The 19698-nt window shown below is 40.1% G+C and overlaps 2 protein-coding genes across 2 annotated transcripts; both read left to right on the top strand.

The window, feature by feature from the left end:
- Positions 1–10008: 10008 nt before the first annotated feature.
- Positions 10009–16645, top strand: LOC147310228 (fibroblast growth factor 6-like). The gene is made up of 3 exons (XM_086269661.1): positions 10009–10880; positions 11367–11470; positions 13230–16645. The coding sequence occupies exons 1-3, from the start codon at positions 10538–10540 to the stop codon at positions 13404–13406; spliced, it is 624 nt and encodes a 207-aa protein (XP_086125787.1). The 5' UTR covers positions 10009–10537; the 3' UTR covers positions 13407–16645.
- A 1127-nt stretch (positions 16646–17772) lies between these two features.
- On the top strand, positions 17773–19544 carry fgf23 (fibroblast growth factor 23). The gene is made up of 3 exons (XM_086269474.1): positions 17773–18332; positions 18415–18518; positions 19116–19544. The coding sequence occupies exons 1-3, from the start codon at positions 18098–18100 to the stop codon at positions 19542–19544; spliced, it is 768 nt and encodes a 255-aa protein (XP_086125600.1). The 5' UTR covers positions 17773–18097.
- The last annotated feature ends 154 nt before the right edge of the window (positions 19545–19698 follow it).

Raw genomic sequence — 19698 nt, 5'->3', positions numbered from 1 at the left:
ACAGAGCTGAGAAGAGACAAGATTAATGTTGAGGTTAAAAGAAACCACCACAGATAGATTGATCCTTTAATGGATCAGGTACTCAGTCATGCCAGTAAAAATTACACTTTTTGCTCAACTTATCCTTGCACTTTTATTTGATATATTGTCTTTTTCAGCAGGTGTTATCATATTTAAAATGTAGTCAGTAGGTATTGAATGACAGAAATTGAGATACATGCCATATTAACTGCTCTGTAAAACATTCTTAGTGCTACATGCTAAAGGCTTTATGAGTCGACAGCCCTGCTGAGCTTGCACTTTTCAGGTTAACACTACTCCAGTGTAATGCTTGCAAAACTGTCTGAACATAGCACGCTTGTTGGGCGGATTTTTACACATCTTTGAGCTCCGTGGGATAAGATCGCAATTACTGAGCTTAAAGGGAGATCAATGATCATGATGTGAGCCAATCACTCTTCCCAGTGCACAAGCAGTTCTACGGTATCCTGGGGCCTTTGTCGATAAGATGCAGTTCTCACAGTTTTTGCTTGATGAAATACTCCAATTAAAATTCACCTGTCCCACAATGGATGTGTAACACAGTGAAAAATCCTACTATATTAAATTTATCCTTGCATGTAACAAAGGACGACAACAAATCCTCACCTTTATGAAGTTGGAGGCAGTAAAAAGTTAGATTTTTGCTTTGAACGTTTACAGAAATAACTGTTAAACAGTGCAAAGTTTTAATGTTACAAAGGGTGTGAAAACTGTACTCACCAGCCACTGCAATGGGTACATCATATTAGTGCCAGATTGGGCCACCCTTTTCTTTAGAATTGCCGTAGTTCTTCATGTCATACATTCAACAAGGTGCTGGAAACATTCCCCAGAGGTTTTGGTCCACATTGACATGGTAGCATCACACATTTGGTGGAGATAAATCTTCTGTTCGTTCCGTGCTTTCATGCTGTTTACGCCAAATTCTGCTCTTACTATCTAAATCTCAAAGTAGAAATTGAGACTCATCAGCCCAGGCAACATTTTTCCAATCATGTTCTCCAGTTTTGGTGACACTGTGTTAATTGCGGTCTCAATTTCCTATTCTTATCTGAAAGGAATGGCATCTGGCGTGGTCTTCTCCTGCTGTAGCCCATCTCCTTCAAGGATTGATGCACTGTGTTACTCTTCTACATACCTGTAACAAGTGACTGTTGCTTCACCATCACTTGGAAGCCATATTCCACTGACCTCTGACATCAGCAAGGCATTTTCTACCCGGGAACTGCTGCTTACTGGGAATTTTATCTTTTTCTGACGATTCTCTGCAAACCCAAGAGATGGTTGTGTGGGAAAACCTCAGCTGATCAGCAGTTTCTGAAATACTCAGAACAGCAACCATGTCACATTCAAAGTCACTGAAATCATCTTTCCTCATCATTCTGATGCTGAGTTTAAACTTGAGCAGGTCGTCTTGACCCTGTCTACACCCAGTCGCTGTGGATGGCTAATTAGATATTTGTATTAATAAGCATAGTTGAACACATGTACTTAACAACTGTGTGCTGTGTATGTCTTCCTGGCATGAAAATAAAAATTGCTGTGTCATTTCTTTGGGATTTAAACCGCCTGAAAAGTCACCACTGCCTGGCTTCTTTTTCCCTTAGTCACTGTACGCCTAATTTAGCAGCAGGCACATCTTTCTCTGCAAGGTACACAAGCTGTACCCTTGAAAAGATATTTTTACTGGGAACCCTCCATCCTGGCAGGCTGCTCTTTGTGTCCCCTGTGGAGCTTTAAGCTTGACAAAGTAATAGTGAAAGAACCAGATTTATTCCATAGTTTAAAGCCACTGCATACGTTTTATGTCAGTTAGCAAGGTTTTCACAGTATTTCCACTTTCTCTCTGTGTCATAAATAGGCAAAGCTGCAAAAGACAAAAGCGTGACCCAGCTACTGAATTATACATTAGCTGGTTCAGCAAAAAGCTGAACCCGTTTGCTCCTTTAGGGTGCTACCATTGTAGCCAGTAGTTTTAGATTGATCACCAGTTTGCTTTTCTTCCCCGAGCAAAGTAAATTATAACTTTTAAGTGTAGAGTTGGAGACTTATGGATTTCAATGACAGTTTACCCGTAACTCGTTTATATAGTCCCACCAACAGTTTAAGGCTCATATTTAACCAGACAAAATACTGCAACATGCACTGGCACAAAGGTTTTCGCCAGCATTCAGGATCCTAATGACTTTGTTTTTTCCTCAGTGACTTTCCACCATGCGCTATCATCCACTCACTGTTTTAATATGTCCTTGGTTTATGAGTAAATACCTGTAAATCTAGTGACATTAACTGCTGCAATTGTGACGTTTTACTCCTGTGAAGGCCTCTTCAGCTTTGTCAGTCCTCACACAGTTGGACTGAGTATTATTTCCCATCCCTGCCAGTGACTCTGATGTCATGCTAGAGAAATCCCCTCTCCGTCTCAGGGTCTCCCAGCTGTTGTTTCAATATCATCATTTAAACCCCCTGTTAATAAAAAAGTGATTGAAAGAGCTTTGCGTCCTCCTGTATCCAGTTACTTACACTTTGGTAATATGAACAAAACCTGTTTGGAAAGCTCTTTCCTATGCTCCTTTCTGGTTTTCCGACTAAGCTCTGTGTATCCATGTGTGTGTGTGTGGGTGTGAGCACTAAATAGATCCTATAATTGCAGAAAAGACAGCTGACATGACGACGGTAAAATGCAGATACTTTTGTTTGTGTGAGTCTCCAGTTTCTTTGTCATCTACTTCAGCTCTAATTTATTCAGTCAAGCCGAGTCTACAGGAGAAATCAATTTGCTCCAATATGTGTGCAAGTTTCTGCCTTCCTGTTGCCCCACAGTTTGGTGAGTATTATTCAACTCTCTCACTAGCCAGCCAACATAGTAGACAACATGCTTGTAACAACAAAGGCATCTTCATGTCTCTTATGGCCCTGGAGGTAGTTTCCAAACTTAAGAATAATAATCTTAAAGACAGCGTGAACTAAACGAAAGTAATCAGTGTGTATGCGTTAGAGGAAATTAAGGCTGCTGCACGTGTCACTCGTCTTACACGGCTTGATGTCATTTTTTCGTTTTAGCGGCCCAAAACTCCAATAACAAATCACTGCAGCATGACTTTACATTATTGATGAATAAGTGCTTTTTAAAGATGATAATCAGCTACTTTTCTTGATAAAAATATCATTTTTTTCTCTTTTCCTGCATTTACACTCTTAATGTTAAGTGACTGTGAAGTAGGTAGGATTAAAACATGTTTACTACCCTTACCCACTCTGTCTGCTGTAATCTTCCGCTGTGCAAAAACGTGGTATAAAGCATAATTTGCTCAAAACTGCATCTGTTTGTAAGTTTTCAGGATTTCAGAGAGGTGCCTTTACTAAAGAGCAGGCTCAGCGTCACACCAGTTTAACAGCATTAGCTGAATTAATCTCAGGAGCTCAGCACCGTCTCATTAAAGGTGGCCACTCTCCATTGATTAAAGTTCCACCCTGTCAATAGTTTTGTCTATTCAGGGTATTGGTTGCCTTGGTTTGCATAGTCGTGTGCTTACAAAGCAAATCAAGAGCCTGTGTCATTAATTTGTTATTCAGCCTGATCCAGTATTTCTGTCCCACTGGGACTAAAAAAAATCCTAATTCTCTGCTTTACTTCAATTCATCAAGGGGGTTTTCATGGAAGGTTATCCTGGTTCCAAATTTTCTGCCCACAGCGTTAATTTACTCAGCGAATTAAGTATATCCAAAAACCCTCTGGGATATTTTCAAGTGCAGTTTCTTGTTATTTTATTCTGATAATATGATTGTGTTTTTATTGCTCCCTAGAATTACCATGATCATGATAAGTTTGGGGCTTTTAAAGATTTCTTTGAAGTGTTCTTATTCTGTGATGAAACAATTCACACATGCATGCATCTTTAAACGCTTTAAAAATAAGAATTAGGTGCGCAAATTTCAATGTATGTTTTTTTCTAATCCACACAAGGTCAAAAGTGTAAATATAAGGTCAAATATACACATATGTGCTCTTAAATCTTTTAATAAGCGTTTTTTGACTTGACAAGGCCCACTCACTTCTAGTTATTGATCATGAGTGACCTAAATAAATATTAAATACATTTAATTTAATTCATTAAATAAACATTTCTAAATATCTGTAGATTCCAAGATCATCAGTTCAAACAAATGCGTCTGAATACTGTTATTCAGATGTATCACCACTTTGGGTCTTCTTTGGAAGAAGACCCAAACTGTCACCGTCTGATTAGAGAAGATTTTTTAGGATGTTCAGGAACAACCCAGGAACCACAAAGGCTCAAGCCTGCCATGAATTAGAAACTGCTGGAACATTCTTGTTCACAGTAAAGACAGCTTTACGTCTCTATGGACTGAGAAAGAAGAAAGAAGCCCCTGGTCTAAAAGCATCACCTTCAATCCTGATAGACATTTGCAGCTGTCCAAAGCCAAAAGCTTGACCAAGGTTTTATGGCCAGATGAGACAGAGATTGAGCAATTTGACCACAATGACAAAGGGAATATTTGGAGGAGTAAAACTGAGGCTTTCAAGCCTAAGAACACTGTACTATACACATACAACACCATCCAATAAGATAAAAGACCAAATAGACAGAATAAAAAAAGATATCAAAGAGATCCGAAAACCTTGGAAAATAAGTAGGTCTTGAGATTCGATTTAAAGACTTCCAAGGATGAAGAGAATTTTATGAAGGGGGGAAGACTATTCCAGAGTCTCAGGGCGGCAATGGAGAAAGCCCTGTCACCTCTAGATTTGAGCTGGGAGCGTGGAACTGATAAAACCATCTGACTGGAGGAGCGCAGAGATCAAGTGGGTAAGTGCAGGCTAAGAAGATCTGAAATGTAACCTGGAGCCAAACCATGGAGAGCTTTAAAAACAAATAATAAAACCTTAAAATCGATTCTATGTTTAACTGGCAGCCAATGTAGAGTAATATTCTCTCTCTTTCTAGTACCCGTCAGGAGCCTTGCGGCTGCATTTTGAACAAGTTGCAGGCGTGACAGGCTTGAGTGACAAATGCCTAAAGTTTTTAAATGTTTTCTTTCTATTTTAATTATTTTATTATATTATCCCTCTGTTCAGCACTTTGGCCGACACTTGATGTCTTTTAAATGTGCTATATAAATAAAGATGACTTGACTAAGAACACTGTACTAGCTGTCAAGCATGGTGGTGGTGGTATCATGCTCTGGGGCTGTTTTGTTGCCAGTGGTACTGGTACATTGCAAGTGAATGGAATAATGGCAGAGGAGGACTACCTCGAAATTCTTCAACTTCAGCTCAAATAGACTGCTAGATGATTGAAACCTGGACAAAGTCGTGTGTTCCAACAAGGCAATGATCCCAAACATCACCATCAAAACTGGTTTTGAAATGGATGAAGCAGGATAACAGCTTCTGGAATGGCCTTCCCAAATCTTTCAGTTCAAACCAACTAGAAATTTCAGGACTATGCTTAAATGAACTCTATCAGTTCTGCCAAGAGTGTTTAAATATCCAGAATTATCCCAGAAGCATGTTGATGGCTGCCAGAAGCATCTGGTCAAGGTGCAACTTGCTAAGGCACAGTTGACCAAATATTACTTGGGGTTCATGTATATATGCCTGTATGTTTACTTTTGCCCCCTTGTGGATTAGAGACAATCCTAAATAAAGTCAAACTTGTGCACCCAGTTCTTGTCTTTTAGAGTCTATAAAGATTCACACTATGCAACCAATGCAACAATTGAAGAAGAAGAGATGCAGATAGAGACAGAAGTTCTTTTCACTGTCTCCCAGGTGACCAATAAGCTGGTTTAACTAGTACCAAAAGTAAATGTATCTCTAGAGCTCCACAGAAAATGTCTCCCAGCATCTGCTTTGACTATATATGATATCGCATGTTTGGATCTTAAACTATGAAAATGTAGACTATTTTTGTGCAGTTGTGTTCATAACATACAAGCATTTCCTGCTTAGCTTTGATTGTTTTTTTAAGTGTGTTGGTGTGTCTAAATGCAGCTTGGCTGTGGGCCATTTTCAAACGTATCCTCCCAGTTTAGAATCTAAATTAAAACGGTTTGTTTATTTGTTGTCTTTTTTTCCATCGTGGAGTCTCTTGGTAGTGCTGTTTATCTGCACTGAGGCCTCCACAGTTGCTAAGGTGGGTCTGAGGCTCCCTGGCAGCAGATACCACCTCGGGGCCTCAGAGGTCTGTGGCAATCTGGGAATTCCCCTGAGCCTTCATCTCCTACCAGCACCCTGCAGAGCAGGATGCAAACATGGATGTAAAGCGAGGCGGAGGGGGTGAACCCAGTGCACTCAGAATTATTTTTATTTTCACAATGTTATAACCAAACCTTTTTATTGATTGTGAATAATTCAGGGACAGTGTTTGCTTTTTTATTACATACATTCACCCACAAGGGAAATTGTAGTAAATGTTGTAAATGCTTAGAATGGCGTTATAGTATGCTCTAAATCATTCACTAGAATGATTTTATGTACTGCTAAGAAGCAGTAAATAAGAATTATTTCATTGTGAAAATAGTTTCCGTTGAACAAACCATGTCAATTTGTTGAAATGAAGTCTTTTAAATGATGATAGAACAAAATGTGGATATTTATCCAAAGTAAAATGATTATTTTTGCCTAATTATTTCCATCAGCAGTACAACTTTCTGGGTCTGAATTTAATGGGTTACCCAAAACAATGCCAAGTATTTGATATATGCCAGTTATATTTTTATGTTAGTTGCAGGGTGTGTTACTTACAATAATAACGCGCAATCTGACCAGGCAGAATATTTGGTTGTGTAAACTTCCTGGACAAACAGCTAAGGAAGTGTCAGACATGATTGCCATTTGCTCTGCTGTGACTGGCTGCGACTGTTTTTACACCTTCCTTCTAAATAAGGCAGCAGGCTGCCAGGACATATGACCACTGTCCCGATTTGGGCCCTGGACACAGTATCCATCCATCCATCCCATGGTTGCTTAAAGCCAATGAAAGTCAAACACACACACACACACACACACACACACACACACACACCCTCCCCTCCCACATGTCTCCCATGTGAGCAAGAGCGGGGTTAAGTCAGCTCCATTATTTAGAGGAAGGCTGAAAAATAGGTTAGCTTGCCTTCAAAATAAAATCAGACAATGTCGCTGCTTGGAAACTATCAAAAAGTACTTAAATGATTTTGCCAGCATTTAACTATTAACTGTTTAAATTTTATACTGTAATGTAGAACAGTTATTTGCTGTAAAAACAAATAGTAATGTCCTGCATTTACACTGTAATATGGCCACATGTATGTTTCCCATTATACCATTATAACTCCTCATGTAAAGTATAACAGTAGTATTCGACTGTAAAAAGTATTACATTTCCCTGCTATATGACATGTACATTTTTAAGTATAATACTGTCATTTATGCTGTTATACATTTGAAGATCCTACTGTAATTTTCCATATAAACCTTTTATTTTAATTTTATTTTATTTATGTTTTTTTTTTGGGGGGGGGGGGGGGGTTGTACTGTACAGTAAGCACTGTCATCTAGATTTACAACTATTAAATTGTTATTTTACAGTGTACAGTAAAGTATAATACTGTCAGCTGTTTGGTTGCCATTGTTCTTCAATTTTAGTATTCATACTTTAAGTACTATAAGTAGTTTATTACTATAAAAGTATGTCTTCAATACAATAGCCAGAATCACTCAGCATTACTATTGCAACAATGCCCATAACCCTTGCATTGCACAGTAAAGGGCCACACAAACAGTAAACTACATTAAAGATCCACATCAAGCAAAAAATCTAAACACAAAATAACTGCTAATAACATTTACACTATCATAAGTGTTTGTGCTTGCTGCAGTTAAAGGATGTTTTTGTTTTGTTTTTTAATTTCAAAACATTTTCACTTGTATTTACTGAGAATGTCATTATAAGTATTTCATGTACACAAATTATGTGACATAATAAAATAAGAAAAGAATGTATGAACATCCCACTGCATGTTGTTTGTACCACAATAAACGACCAAAATAAGTTCTAGGAAATGTTTATTTATTTATTTACCATTTTCTGGTGATCCTTAATGTAGGGGAGACCGGGGATAGTTGTAACGTGGGTCAGTTGTAACACTTCCAATTTCTCCAATCAGGGCTAAGTTTCAAATGATGTGACTCATCCTGTGCATGCCCAACTCAGTTCTGCTATCACATGTGAAAAATCAGCACATTTTGTCAAACACAGACAATTTAACACGAAAAAAAGTAATTTGTATGCCAAAAAGTAAGTTTTTCTACTTTATTTCAATTTCTAATAGCATTATCTGATTTGCAGTTAAACTCATCAAACTTGAATTATGTTATTTGTATGTCTATGGGGATATATTCTGTGTAGGTCTTTAGTGCTAATGTTTTAGCCGTTGGCTGTAATGTTAGCTAGTTCATGGCTATAGGAGTCTGGGTCAGTTGTAACAGCAACAGTCTGGGTCAGTTGTAACAATAATGCAGATGTTACAACTTACCACACTATTACTTTAACTTATATTAAACAAGTTGGGGCAACGACATCAGCAGAGAGAGGTTCACTGGTCGCATTTGTATATGCGGTTAAGGCCATTGGCAACACAATTCCTCCACTGTTTGTGTTCCCACACATACATTATGCAGACCTCTGTGTCAGAGATGGACCAGTAGGAAGTACTGGTAATGGAAATAAATCAGGATGGGTGCAAGAAACAGATTTCCTCATCTTTCTGAAGCACTCTGCAAACCACACCAAGGTAAGCCATGATAAAAAGTAATGGAATTGCGATGCTGGTGAACAACTACATTTTTCAGCTTCATTGTTATGTTCAAAATTGGTGCAAGAGTTGTAGGTTATAATGCCCACTGAGCCAATGAGGCCAAACTCAAGGAAGACCAACCAAAATTAATGAAATATTCAGTTGCAGAAAATTCCATAATTTGTCTTTTTTGGGGGGGGGGGGGTTGGAATATGTTCAAAAGTTAGATTTCTGCATTCTGTCACACACACACACACACACACACACACATAGCTACATAAATGGATGTAAGTGCGTTCATGTGTTGAATAAACAAAGATTACATGTTAATATTTTGTTAGTACCCTTATTTCATTGTGTTACATTTTACCCCAGGATATGTTACAACTAACCCAGACTATGGGGTTAATTGTAACATTTCACTCTTTGTGTTTGAGACCATATCATGCAATGGGTAATTGTGCTGCAGAGAAAATAGCTGCACTATTTAATAGCCGAGACATGTAAATACTTTGCATTACATTTTGAATCCACTACCTTAAAAGAGCTCCAGTTTACAGACAGAAATGTCAAAAATGTTACAACTATCCCCGGTCTCCCCTAAACAAGTATTCAGTTAGTTGAAAAATGATCAACTTATAAATCAAAGCTGTCTTCATACGTTTAAAAACTCAATCACTGAACTTTTAAGTACAATTCTGTGTTTGAAATCATATCCAGAGTCATCCAAAAACAGAAGTAAACCTGAGTACCTCTGTTCACATATTTCTTTCAACTCCATTTTTTACGGGTGACAATTTAAAGAAAAACACCAAGAGGAAAAATGTCTTTTTCATTCATAATGCCTAAATGCATGAACTCAAGATTAATGCATTGATTGTGGGGGGTTTTTTTTTGCTGTCACTGCCTTTTATCAAGCGTCTGTCACCTTAAACACAATAAAGACGAGATGATGACAAACATGGCGAATCCACCCCTGTTTTTGTGACCTTGTATTTTCGCTGCGATGCATTATAAAACTTATTTTAGTGATAATTAGAAATAATTTTAGCTTCTCAAAGTTTGACTTTAGTAATAAAAAATATCCTGTGTATTCAGCTAGACTGCGTTTTTGTAAAGGCCACAGCATATAACTGTGCAGCTTTTTTTTTTTAACCAGGGAGAGAAGCTGATGCAGGGAAGTTTTTTTAATTATTATTTTGAAATGCACCACAGGATGCTCTTCTTCTCAATCTGTCTCGCTTATTTGACGCTGATTTGAAGGTGCAGCACCCCCCATTACTCCTATCAGAGCTGCCGCTCCTGCCAGGGTCCTGTAACTCTTCTCCTCCTCCTCCCATCTCCTACTTTTTGATGGGGGGTGCAGCGGTGAAGTCACAGTGATGTCATTTTAGGATGTGAGAGTCGGGGGCAAGGTGAGCTGGTTTTGCGGTGAGTGGTGTCCCCCTCCACGGCCAGCGTTGCCTGATCAGAGGCGCGGAGCGGCGAAAGATGATCATCGCCACCGGCACCAATTCAAGCTCCGACGCGCTCTGTCCCAATCCTCCTGCTCAGATCTCGGGCTATGGGGCCTTGATCTATCTTGATCCCAAAATAAACCTTTACCACCACCATGCCAAAGGACAGAAATCAAGAAGAGTTGCATTTTTAGGGCAGGTAACTTTGACCACGTGCCCCAAAGGTAAACTGGATGGCCATTGCGCAAAGGTGCCACTACAGTATGTCCAGCGGGGCCCGGACGCACTGGACGCTACTGGCAGTTATTGTACTGTGGACTTCTCTCTGGGGAATCGTTTCATCTTATCCGATTCCGAGCAGGACTAATGCGACTTTACTGGAAAAGAAGTGGGAGACCCTCTTCTCCCGCTCCTACTTGGGTATAACTGGGGGGAAATCGGAGCTGAACTGGGAGAGTGACTATTTGCAGGGCATCAAAAGAGTGCGACGACTGTACTGCAACGTGGGCATTGGGTTTCACCTGCAGGTGCTCCCGGATGGCAGGATAAGCGGTGAACACAATGAGAACCAATACAGTGAGTTGCATCCGGCAAAGCACTGGACCCAGAAAAAGAGTGTAACCCTATGCGCAGGGCTGTGCAAAAGTTAGAACCGCTCACTTATCTTGCATGATGTTTAATAAGAGGTGTCGGCATGGTTGAAAGTTCCCGAAAGCAAAACCAGTGTACTGAGCTTTGCATCCGTGCAGTGCGAAATATCCTCCCAAACCAAAAACATGACATGAATGCTTGAGCCAGTTTAGACGCTAACTTATTTTTACCCTCCGTCCCCTACAGCAGGGCACCCTCCCGTCCCTCTCAGCACGCTCTCGACTACACTCGCATCGAACATGCAAATAGCTGATAACTGCAAAGGGGCTAATTGAGCAGGGAGAGCATCATCCAGTCGCAATGCACCTGCAAGGTTACACCCATCCCTGCTGCATAGGCCAGTTACTCGACTTTACCCCCAGTCGCAGTGTGACTTGTGTCTTTGCTTCCCTAACAGTATGTTTCGTTCAGGTCTGATAGAGATCTCCACCGTGGACCGAGGAGTGATCAGCCTGTTCGGAGTGAGGAGTGGGCTGTTTGTCGCAATGAACAGCAGGGGAAGGTTATACGGAACGGTACGTTTGTGCGCAACTTCAGAGGCTCCCCCACCCCCTTTTTTCTCTCTCTCTCTCCTTGTCACACACACATACACACATATCCTGTTCAGTGTAAGACGAGTTCATATAGCTGCTGCATCCACGACTTTATGAGCGCTGTTGTGTTATTAATATGCCGCGATGATAGGGGGGCTTCCCAGCAGGGTCCAAGAAAGCTTCAATGTTCAAATCTTTTGCTGTGTCAGAATCTGTCAGTGGTTTAAGTATCCTGTTCTCAAGTAAAAGAAGCAGTGGTGCCACGTAGAGTACTCCATTACAAGTAAAAATGCCACACTCACAGTTGTATTTCAGCAAAAGTAACTGTTATCGGAAACAGTGATTTATGAAGTTGCTGTGCAGCAGAACGGCCCACTCAGTGATAATATTTCAGCTTAACCTGCAAAGCAGCTAGAGCTAAAGGTGCATTATTTCCATTTAAAGTGCCCCAGTACTTGAGTAAATGTACTTAGTTACATTCCTGGTGTAAGAGTCTCTTTCTCATTTTTCCTGAAGCTGCTATGCACAATCAAACGATCTTCAGTGAAATCATGACAGGGAAATTATAGCCAGTCTGTAAAAGTAGGTCAGTTATGACATGCTGTTTAATGCCTTAGATGCCAAATAAAAGGCAAGTGTGTGTGTGTGTGTGTGTGTGTGTGTGTGTGTGTGTGTGTGTGTGTGTGTGTGTGTGTAATTTCTGTATTTTTAGCTACAGTTGATGTCAAATATCACAGCAGGTCTCTCTTCTTACACTAAAATTGGATTCTACAATATTGTTCTGAGCTGTTTATGTCTCATAAAAATCCTTGAAGCATGGACATTTTATAAATCTGAGTCCCATCCAACCTTACAACTTAGTGCTGATGCCTAATAGTGTGTATCTGCAATGACTCTGCAAGCTCAGACTGGCGTGTATCTCACAGGGAAAATGGAAACGATAGTTCGATTTTTAATTTACAGTTTGCTGTGTTGGGCTTTGGGCTGAATATGAAAATCAAACTTATCACTTGTGGTCATAATTTTGCCCTGTTTAGATTGTTAAGTCCGTATTCAAGGTTTTTGACAAGTTTGGTTTCTTTTGTTAATTTAAAAGAAATTAATAATATATAAAAATATGTCTGTAATTGCCAAAGCCAGTAAAAATATTGTATTAGCCTTTTTTGCTCCATGGTATGACAGCTTCTAACTACTAGTTGATGAAAATTACAATATTAAAGTCAGAATTAGCACCACTGCTTCTACTTGCCGTACTTTGACTGTGCTTTAATGTTAATTCTTTAACCAAGCAGGATATCTACATGTAACAGTTTTCTACACATATATATGTACAACAGATCTGCACTTGTAGCAAAAGAGGGTTTTTTTATGCTAATACAATGTGTCCTAGTAAACACTGTAATGTGTTCCTGTGTTATTCAGCCTTTGATTGCAGCTCGTTCACTTCTCCTTTTGATTAGTGTTAGGATGTGAACCCAGTCGGGAGACTTTTTTTATGAGTTTAGCAGTAAAAGCAGGAGGCCGGTGTCTGCATTTGAAAAGGGCATTTCTTTTGCAACAGCATGCCTGCTCCTCCTGTTTCCCTCAAAGCATGCTGTCTAAGGCAGGCTGTTTTCCAAAGCAGAGGTCATGTGGAAACCATGCATATGTTGTGATGTTCGTACTGCGTCTGTCATGAGATTTACTGACACCCCTCACCCCCTCCCTGCTCCCACCCCTCTGTCCTTCTCTCTTTTTCTAGAGAGTCTTCAAGGACGAGTGCAAGTTCAAGGAGACTTTGCTGCCCAACAACTACAACGCCTATGAGTCTTTTGTTTACAAGGGCTTCTACATCGCCCTCAGCAAGCATGGCCGTGTAAAGAGAGGCAACAAGGCCACCACCGCCATGACTGTCACACATTTCCTCCCACGACTATGAGACAAACTGGCAATAACTTAACAATTTGCACATGTGGATGTTCCTCCAGGTAATATAGAAATGCATAGTAATGATATACACACCCATGGACTGCAAAAGAAAAGACAAATATTTATTCTGATATATAGATATATATATATAGATATATATATATATATGTATATTTGGATAGTTATCTTTGTATATGTATGCCATACTGTGCTGCTTATTGTTTTTATGGACAGGGGAAAGTTGAAGACTTTGCCTGTCCCACTTTACCTTGGTGCTTGCTGCAACTAAACTAAATGTCACTTCCTTTTGTTTTTTGTTGAGATGGAGGATGAGCTGTATTCTGTGCTTTTGGAGAGTGAAATGAATACTTTTTGTTACCTCAAAGAACCACTTTACTCGATTAAGGGATGCATGGAGTTCTGCTCAAATATCTGCTAAGTTTGTTATTTATTTTTTCCGCAAACCTTTAAGCGCTTGATTATCGATAGCTGGCAGTGGTTAAATTCACTACCTTTGCTGCACGATTTAAAGGTGCCTTGGTGTTCCCACTTGTGGCCCCCTTAAAGTTGCATGTAAGAGACACCCGCTGGAGTCAGAAATAGGGCTGACACACCGAACAGGGCCTCAGAAGGGGGAGGGGGAGGGGGTTGACTATCTCTGGTTTATTTTATTTTCTGTAATTAGATCGATTAAGTAATAAACAATCTGTGGTTGAGACCAGAGAGCCGTCAGCCATGTAGACTGGCACAAGGCCACGAGCTTGACTTTGTGGGATTGCCGAAATATAAACAGGGTGGAATATGTATTTATCCCAGCATGGAGAAAATTTTTATTTGAGCAGATAGAGCGCACAGTAGAAATGTTACAGCACATAGTCTTGGACAGGGCTCCCACAGTAAACTGGGATGCGGTTTTTATTTATTTATTTTCATTTTTTTTCTGAATGGCAAAGATATAGCTGCTATTGAAAATGATGTCTACTGTCCATGAAACCAATGAAAAAAAACTTTGTAAATAGTTGGCAAATGTAAAAGAAGAAGAATTCAGGAGCTTTTTTTTCTTTCTTCTTTTTTTAAAAACAAAAAAAACCATACAATGCTGCTTTGTTACAGTTGCCTGGATGAGGCGTTAAGAGTTCAGGCTGCACAGTCGACCATCGATGATGGTGCCTCAATGTTCTCTTTGCTTCCACATTTGTTTTTTTTTCTCACATCAGTGAGTTTGGTAGAGGATGTGCATGCCCTGGGGCAATTCCCCTGCTTGAATCTGCTTTCTGCAGCAGCAGCACTGCAGTGGCAGTGAGGTGTTGGAGGTAAATGTTTTGAAATGCAATTCTAGATGACTTTAAGGACTAAAGCGCGGTTCAGCTCGAGGACTGGATCCACATTCTTAGATTTCTTAACTCTGCATCTGTATTTCTGTTGATTTTGATCTTAGTTTGCTATAGCTGAATGGCTGAGCTAGTCAAAAACTGATTATTTAATAAGAAAAGTTTATTAGAGGTGTATTAAGCTTTGCAGACCCGCTGTTAGTGTGCACAAATATCTTGTTATATATTCCAAAGATGTTTCTCTTGCCTCATTCTGAGAATTCCTGAGAGTCTTCCCAAGTACATTCACCCCTGTACTTTCTGCAGCTGTTTACTTTAAAAAAACAAAAAAACAAACAAAACAGAACTGACGAACGCTTGATCATCTGCCTCTGTCTGTGCCTGTGACAGAGGAAACAGGACTATTTAAATCCAGGAAAGACGTATGTGACAGAGCTGGCCTGCTGTCTTTGTTGTTCTTCAAACCTGCTGCAGGAATGCAGATCTGCCAGGATGACAGGCAGCTTTCCACATACCTGAGCTCTATCCCACCCTCCCACCTCTGCCTGTCCCTCACCCCACAGCTTACTTGCTATAGCAAGAGACCTTGGGATTCCAGCTGTAACCCAGGAGCTTCCTCCTCTCCTTTCAGCCTTTTTTAGTTCAAGGTCAGAGTTACGGACCCCGACCCCAATGACCAGGGTGGTCTTCTATATGGGTCGGACTGTCTTAAGCCCTCAAAAACATATTTCTAATAGTTCCTTTTACCTGCAGTATTTTCTGAAACAGCACTACATCCTATGAAACTAGAGCACCACCTCTTTAAAATACAGCCCTGCAACTTGCTGTCAACTCCCCTTTCTAAATAGTCATGTAGGGATATTTCTGTGGAGGGGACATCTGCAGAGTTAATGCAGTATGTGGGGAGCAGAGTCACGCAAAGCCTCACCTCACCTCTCCTGCTGCACTCCAGTCCTTTAGGACAGCTCCCCAGCCATCCTCAGGGCGTGCCCTCTGCTGCTGTTGCTGCTGCTGCTGCTGAGCTCCATCTGCACCCCAAGATTTGAACACGCCACGCTGCTCATTTAATCATAACAGTGTTCTTCCCCAATCTTAAATGGCTTGTTTCTGCTCTGAGGGCATTTTTTGCAAATGCCAAGGCTATATACAGCAAAGCAAATGTAGCTCAAAATGTCAGCAAAACAAACAAAGGGGAAAAAAAGGCTCATTGTTGTCATTGATGAGGCTGCGTGTCATATCACTGATCTCCTCGGGAGTAAACCGTTGTGAATCTGTATTTTCAGCTGAGCAAGACATGAAAGCAAAGAGCACTTCTCTCAGCCAGCACCCTAATCAAGATGTCCAAAGTCTCTGGCAGCCCCTTATCAAGGACATCTTGATTAGAAACAAGTGTAAGGAAGCAACTTTTCAAACAATATCGGTCATGAAAAACAATCTCTAAAAGAGGGAAAGTTTGTGTCTAAAGCAAAACACTCACCTATCAGCTTTGACCAAAAAAAGAAAGAAAGAAATGTATCCAGATTTATCTGTTTTCTTTTCTTCCATTTTCTTATCATAGGTCAAATTTAATTAAGTCAAGGTGAGGAATTTCTTTTAAAAAAAATAATGATTAACATACTTTAGCATGCCTGAGCTCTGAATCTGATTAAGGGTGTGTGCTTTTTCTCTGTTTTTTTTGTTTTGTTTTTAAATCCTTCTCTATTCCTCTCCTCTGTTCTCATATACCTCACCTTCTGCCTTAGTTTTGGTTTGCTGATGACTGTAAATGAAAAGAAACAAACTTCAGTTATTTGTTTCTGAAAACAGACAATGCTAAGTAAGGATATTAAAGTTTTTTCCTTTTATTTTTGTACGTATGTGCTGTGCACAGCAGTCTACTGTATTCCTGAGATACCAATAAAAGTTTGTTTTGGTTTTTTTAAAACTGCTTGAAAAGGTGTGATTCTTTGTGTAGCACTGGTTAAACTCTTTATCTCTTTAAACTCTTTTACCTGACAAACTGGAGGTGAATCTGACTAAGAAAATCAACTGTCACTGCTCACTTTTCACAAGGTAGAGCAAACTCTCCCTAATCCTCCTTTGTTACTCTAAGTTGAACCATAAAAAATCATAGTGAATTCAGCAAAACAAAACTTGAAAGTGAAGTGAACAGAAGTGAAATATATATATATATATAGCATGCCTGTTGGTTGTGAGGGAAACAATATTTTCGCATAGACCTTTTTCCTCAGTATTCTGATTTAATCAGAATTCAGACGTTATTGTTGCCAGAATTAGTTGTAAAAATTTCTTCCAGAATTCTTACTTTTCTATAATAATCACAAAAATTTCATTAAAAATACTACTATAAAAATGCGCTAATCCTCTTCCCTGCAAGTGAGCAGTATTTTCTAGATGACTTCCACACCTTTTTGCAGTCTAAAGAGTCGCCCCCTGCTGGCCATTGGAAACAATGCACAATTGAGGCAATTCAACTATAATACACTTTTCAACCCCAGACAAACATCTGCCTTAGAGTGTAGTAATTCATACAGCAGGTCCAAGTGTAGGAGTCAGGCCTCCTCTGAAGGCCACATGTTAAATCTAAAGGCTTGTTGGCTGTACAGAATGAATAAGCTTACTTTCCACCACTGGTATTTAACATTTCTGTTAATTTTTTTTTTAACTATTTGGCTGCACTTAATGGTCCTGATTTTCACAAAACTGAAGCGTGAGTTTACTTTAGAGTGATGTTCTGGGGAAACAATTCTGTCACAGTCTTGCTATCAGACTTTCGTTTCTCTGCTCTATATAAGGAAGTGTCTCCCTCTGCTGGTCAAACACAGGGACTGTTGAGCTCTGCAGGTGCGCAAAGGCAAACTGAACCAGCACACAAGTCTAGTCCACCGTGGTTAACCGGTTCTGTTAAATATATATAATAAGCTATTTAATTTAAAATGTACGTCTTAATTATAATCAGTTAAATTATACTATGACCCGTGTCTGGTTTGATTAAAAATAAAATGTAAGTTCCGGGGTTTTTTTTCCTTTTAATTTACCCTGTACATCGTTTTACACCAAACTAAAGCAGGAATTATTTGGTAACAGGTCTAATTTAAGGTGGATGAGTCAAGACTAACCAAAAATAAGAGTTCTGTTGTTTGACCAGCAGCATCGGTGTAAACAGACAGAGGTGGAAGTGGCCCTTCCGCTGCAGCAAACCCGCACATCTGCTTTGGGGGCGAGTTTCGGTTTTTTGTTTTTTTTCCTTTTTTTTACCCAAAGGATGTGAGCAGGAGTGGCGCTCGGGGGGCTTTAAATAGGAACTGTCTCCAAACTTTGCGACAACAGAGCATCTGAAAACTTCCAGGAGCTCGAAGTTTGAACCAGAATGGAGGTCAACAGGCGAATGGGGATGAGAGACACCGTGCTGGCGCTCTTTCTCGCTGTCTTGCAGGGATTTCCTCTCGGGGATACGGTCCCGAACCCATCACCTCTGGTTGGATCCACCTGGGGGAACCCAAGGAGATACGTCCACCTGCAGACATCCACAGACCTCAATAACTTCTACTTGGAGATCAGATTAGATGGGAGTGTGCGCAAAACTACGTCCAGGAGCACCTATAGTAAGATAACTCTAATATTTATGCTGTAGTATAATGAAAGTCTGTATTCTCGTATGATTATTATTCCTTTCTCCTCCTGCAGGTGTGATTCTACTGAAATCTGAAGCAAGAGATCGTATCGCCATCCTCGGCGTCAAAAGCAGCCGTTACCTGTGCATGGACCTGGAGGGCAACCCGTTCAGCTCTGTAAGCAAATAATTAATTTGAATTCACTCAGTGTTTATTTGTGATTTAATCGACCCCACGCATTTCGTCGGAACCTTGTGCTACTTAGTTTTTACGCACAGTGTGTCTAAAATAAATATTCATTCATCGATAAAGGTCACTGTCAATAAACTCAGACCTCAAACCTTCAGTTACTTTTATTACATTTATGGTTTTTATGACGTTTTTCTGCACAAAATAATGCAAACAATAGTCCACATTTGTTTTTCACCGTTTCTTTGACTAAACAGCGAGTTATTTGTATTTCTCTGAGCTATGAAGTAATTAATGTGAGAGGTTTTTGTGTGTGTGTGGTTTGTTTTTCGTGTATTTTATATTTAATAATCCCGCAAAACACTTTTGTTTTCCATGCGATCCGATTTATTTCTAAACGGGGATTTTTATTTATTTATTTATTTATTTATTTATTTATTTATTTATTTATTTATTTATTTATTTTTAATTTAAACAGTTTTTTAAAAACAAAAAAATATTTATTTCATGGCATGCATCAAAGAAAGATTTGGTTGGTTATTTCCATTTGTTTCATTTTGCCCCTCTCACCTCTCTCTTTTCCAGCCTGTCTGCCTTCGGGATGACTGTCTGTTCAACCACAAGCTCCTGGAGAACAACCGGGACGTGTACTACTCCAGCCGGACCGGCATCTTGTTCAACCTGGAGGGCTCCCGACAGGTGTACTCGGCGGGTCAGAACCTGCCGCAGACCTCCCTCTTCTTGCCCAGGAAAAACACCGTACCACTGGAGCGCCTCCTGCTGCACAGGGAGAAGAGAAACCGAGGGCAGACAGAAGAGGGTTCGGACTCCCAGGCCGTGCCCGAGGAGCTGGAGGAAAGGGAGGTGGAAATTGAGACGGAAATAGAAACAGAGGTCGGGGATGACGGACGCAACGTGTCCCGGGAGAAACTCGCGGCTCCATCCAGCCAAGACCCCTGGAACGTGCACTTCTCCAACCCGGCCAGCCCCCGGAGCGCCGGGACAGTTGGCTGAGAAAGACCACGGTAGCCTTCAGTTAGTCTATGTGAGTCTATAGTTTAACATTTTAGTTTAGATCATACAAGAGAAAAAATATTAACATGAGACTTCATGGAAAAATGAAAGCAGAACAATAAGGTCGTTCCCTCTTTTTCACACTGACTTAAAA

Source organism: Aulonocara sp. 'chitande type north' Nkhata Bay, linkage group LG17, assembly GCF_057382095.1.
Source record: "Aulonocara sp. 'chitande type north' Nkhata Bay isolate Kocher_YH1m ecotype deep benthic linkage group LG17, A_spYH_male_GT1.1, whole genome shotgun sequence".
Lineage (NCBI taxonomy): Eukaryota > Metazoa > Chordata > Actinopteri > Cichliformes > Cichlidae > Aulonocara > Aulonocara sp. 'chitande type north' Nkhata Bay.
Note: the sequence above shows the minus strand (reverse complement) of the source record. Positions and strands in the feature narration are given on the sequence as shown.

Bases quoted from the DNA above. Each gene is read 5' to 3' on its own strand.
- LOC147310228 (XM_086269661.1), top strand. From the start codon at position 10,538: ATGGCCATTGCGCAAAGGTGCCACTACAGTATGTCCAGCGGGGCCCGG. The intron at 10,881-11,366 runs GTGAGTTGCATC...TGTTTCGTTCAG, and splicing joins ACACAATGAGAACCAATACA to GTCTGATAGAGATCTCCACC. The intron at 11,471-13,229 runs GTACGTTTGTGC...CTCTTTTTCTAG, and splicing joins GGGGAAGGTTATACGGAACG to AGAGTCTTCAAGGACGAGTG.
- fgf23 (XM_086269474.1), top strand. From the start codon at position 18,098: ATGGAGGTCAACAGGCGAATGGGGATGAGAGACACCGTGCTGGCGCTC. The intron at 18,333-18,414 runs GTAAGATAACTC...CTCCTCCTGCAG, and splicing joins TACGTCCAGGAGCACCTATA to GTGTGATTCTACTGAAATCT. The intron at 18,519-19,115 runs GTAAGCAAATAA...TCTCTTTTCCAG, and splicing joins AGGGCAACCCGTTCAGCTCT to CCTGTCTGCCTTCGGGATGA.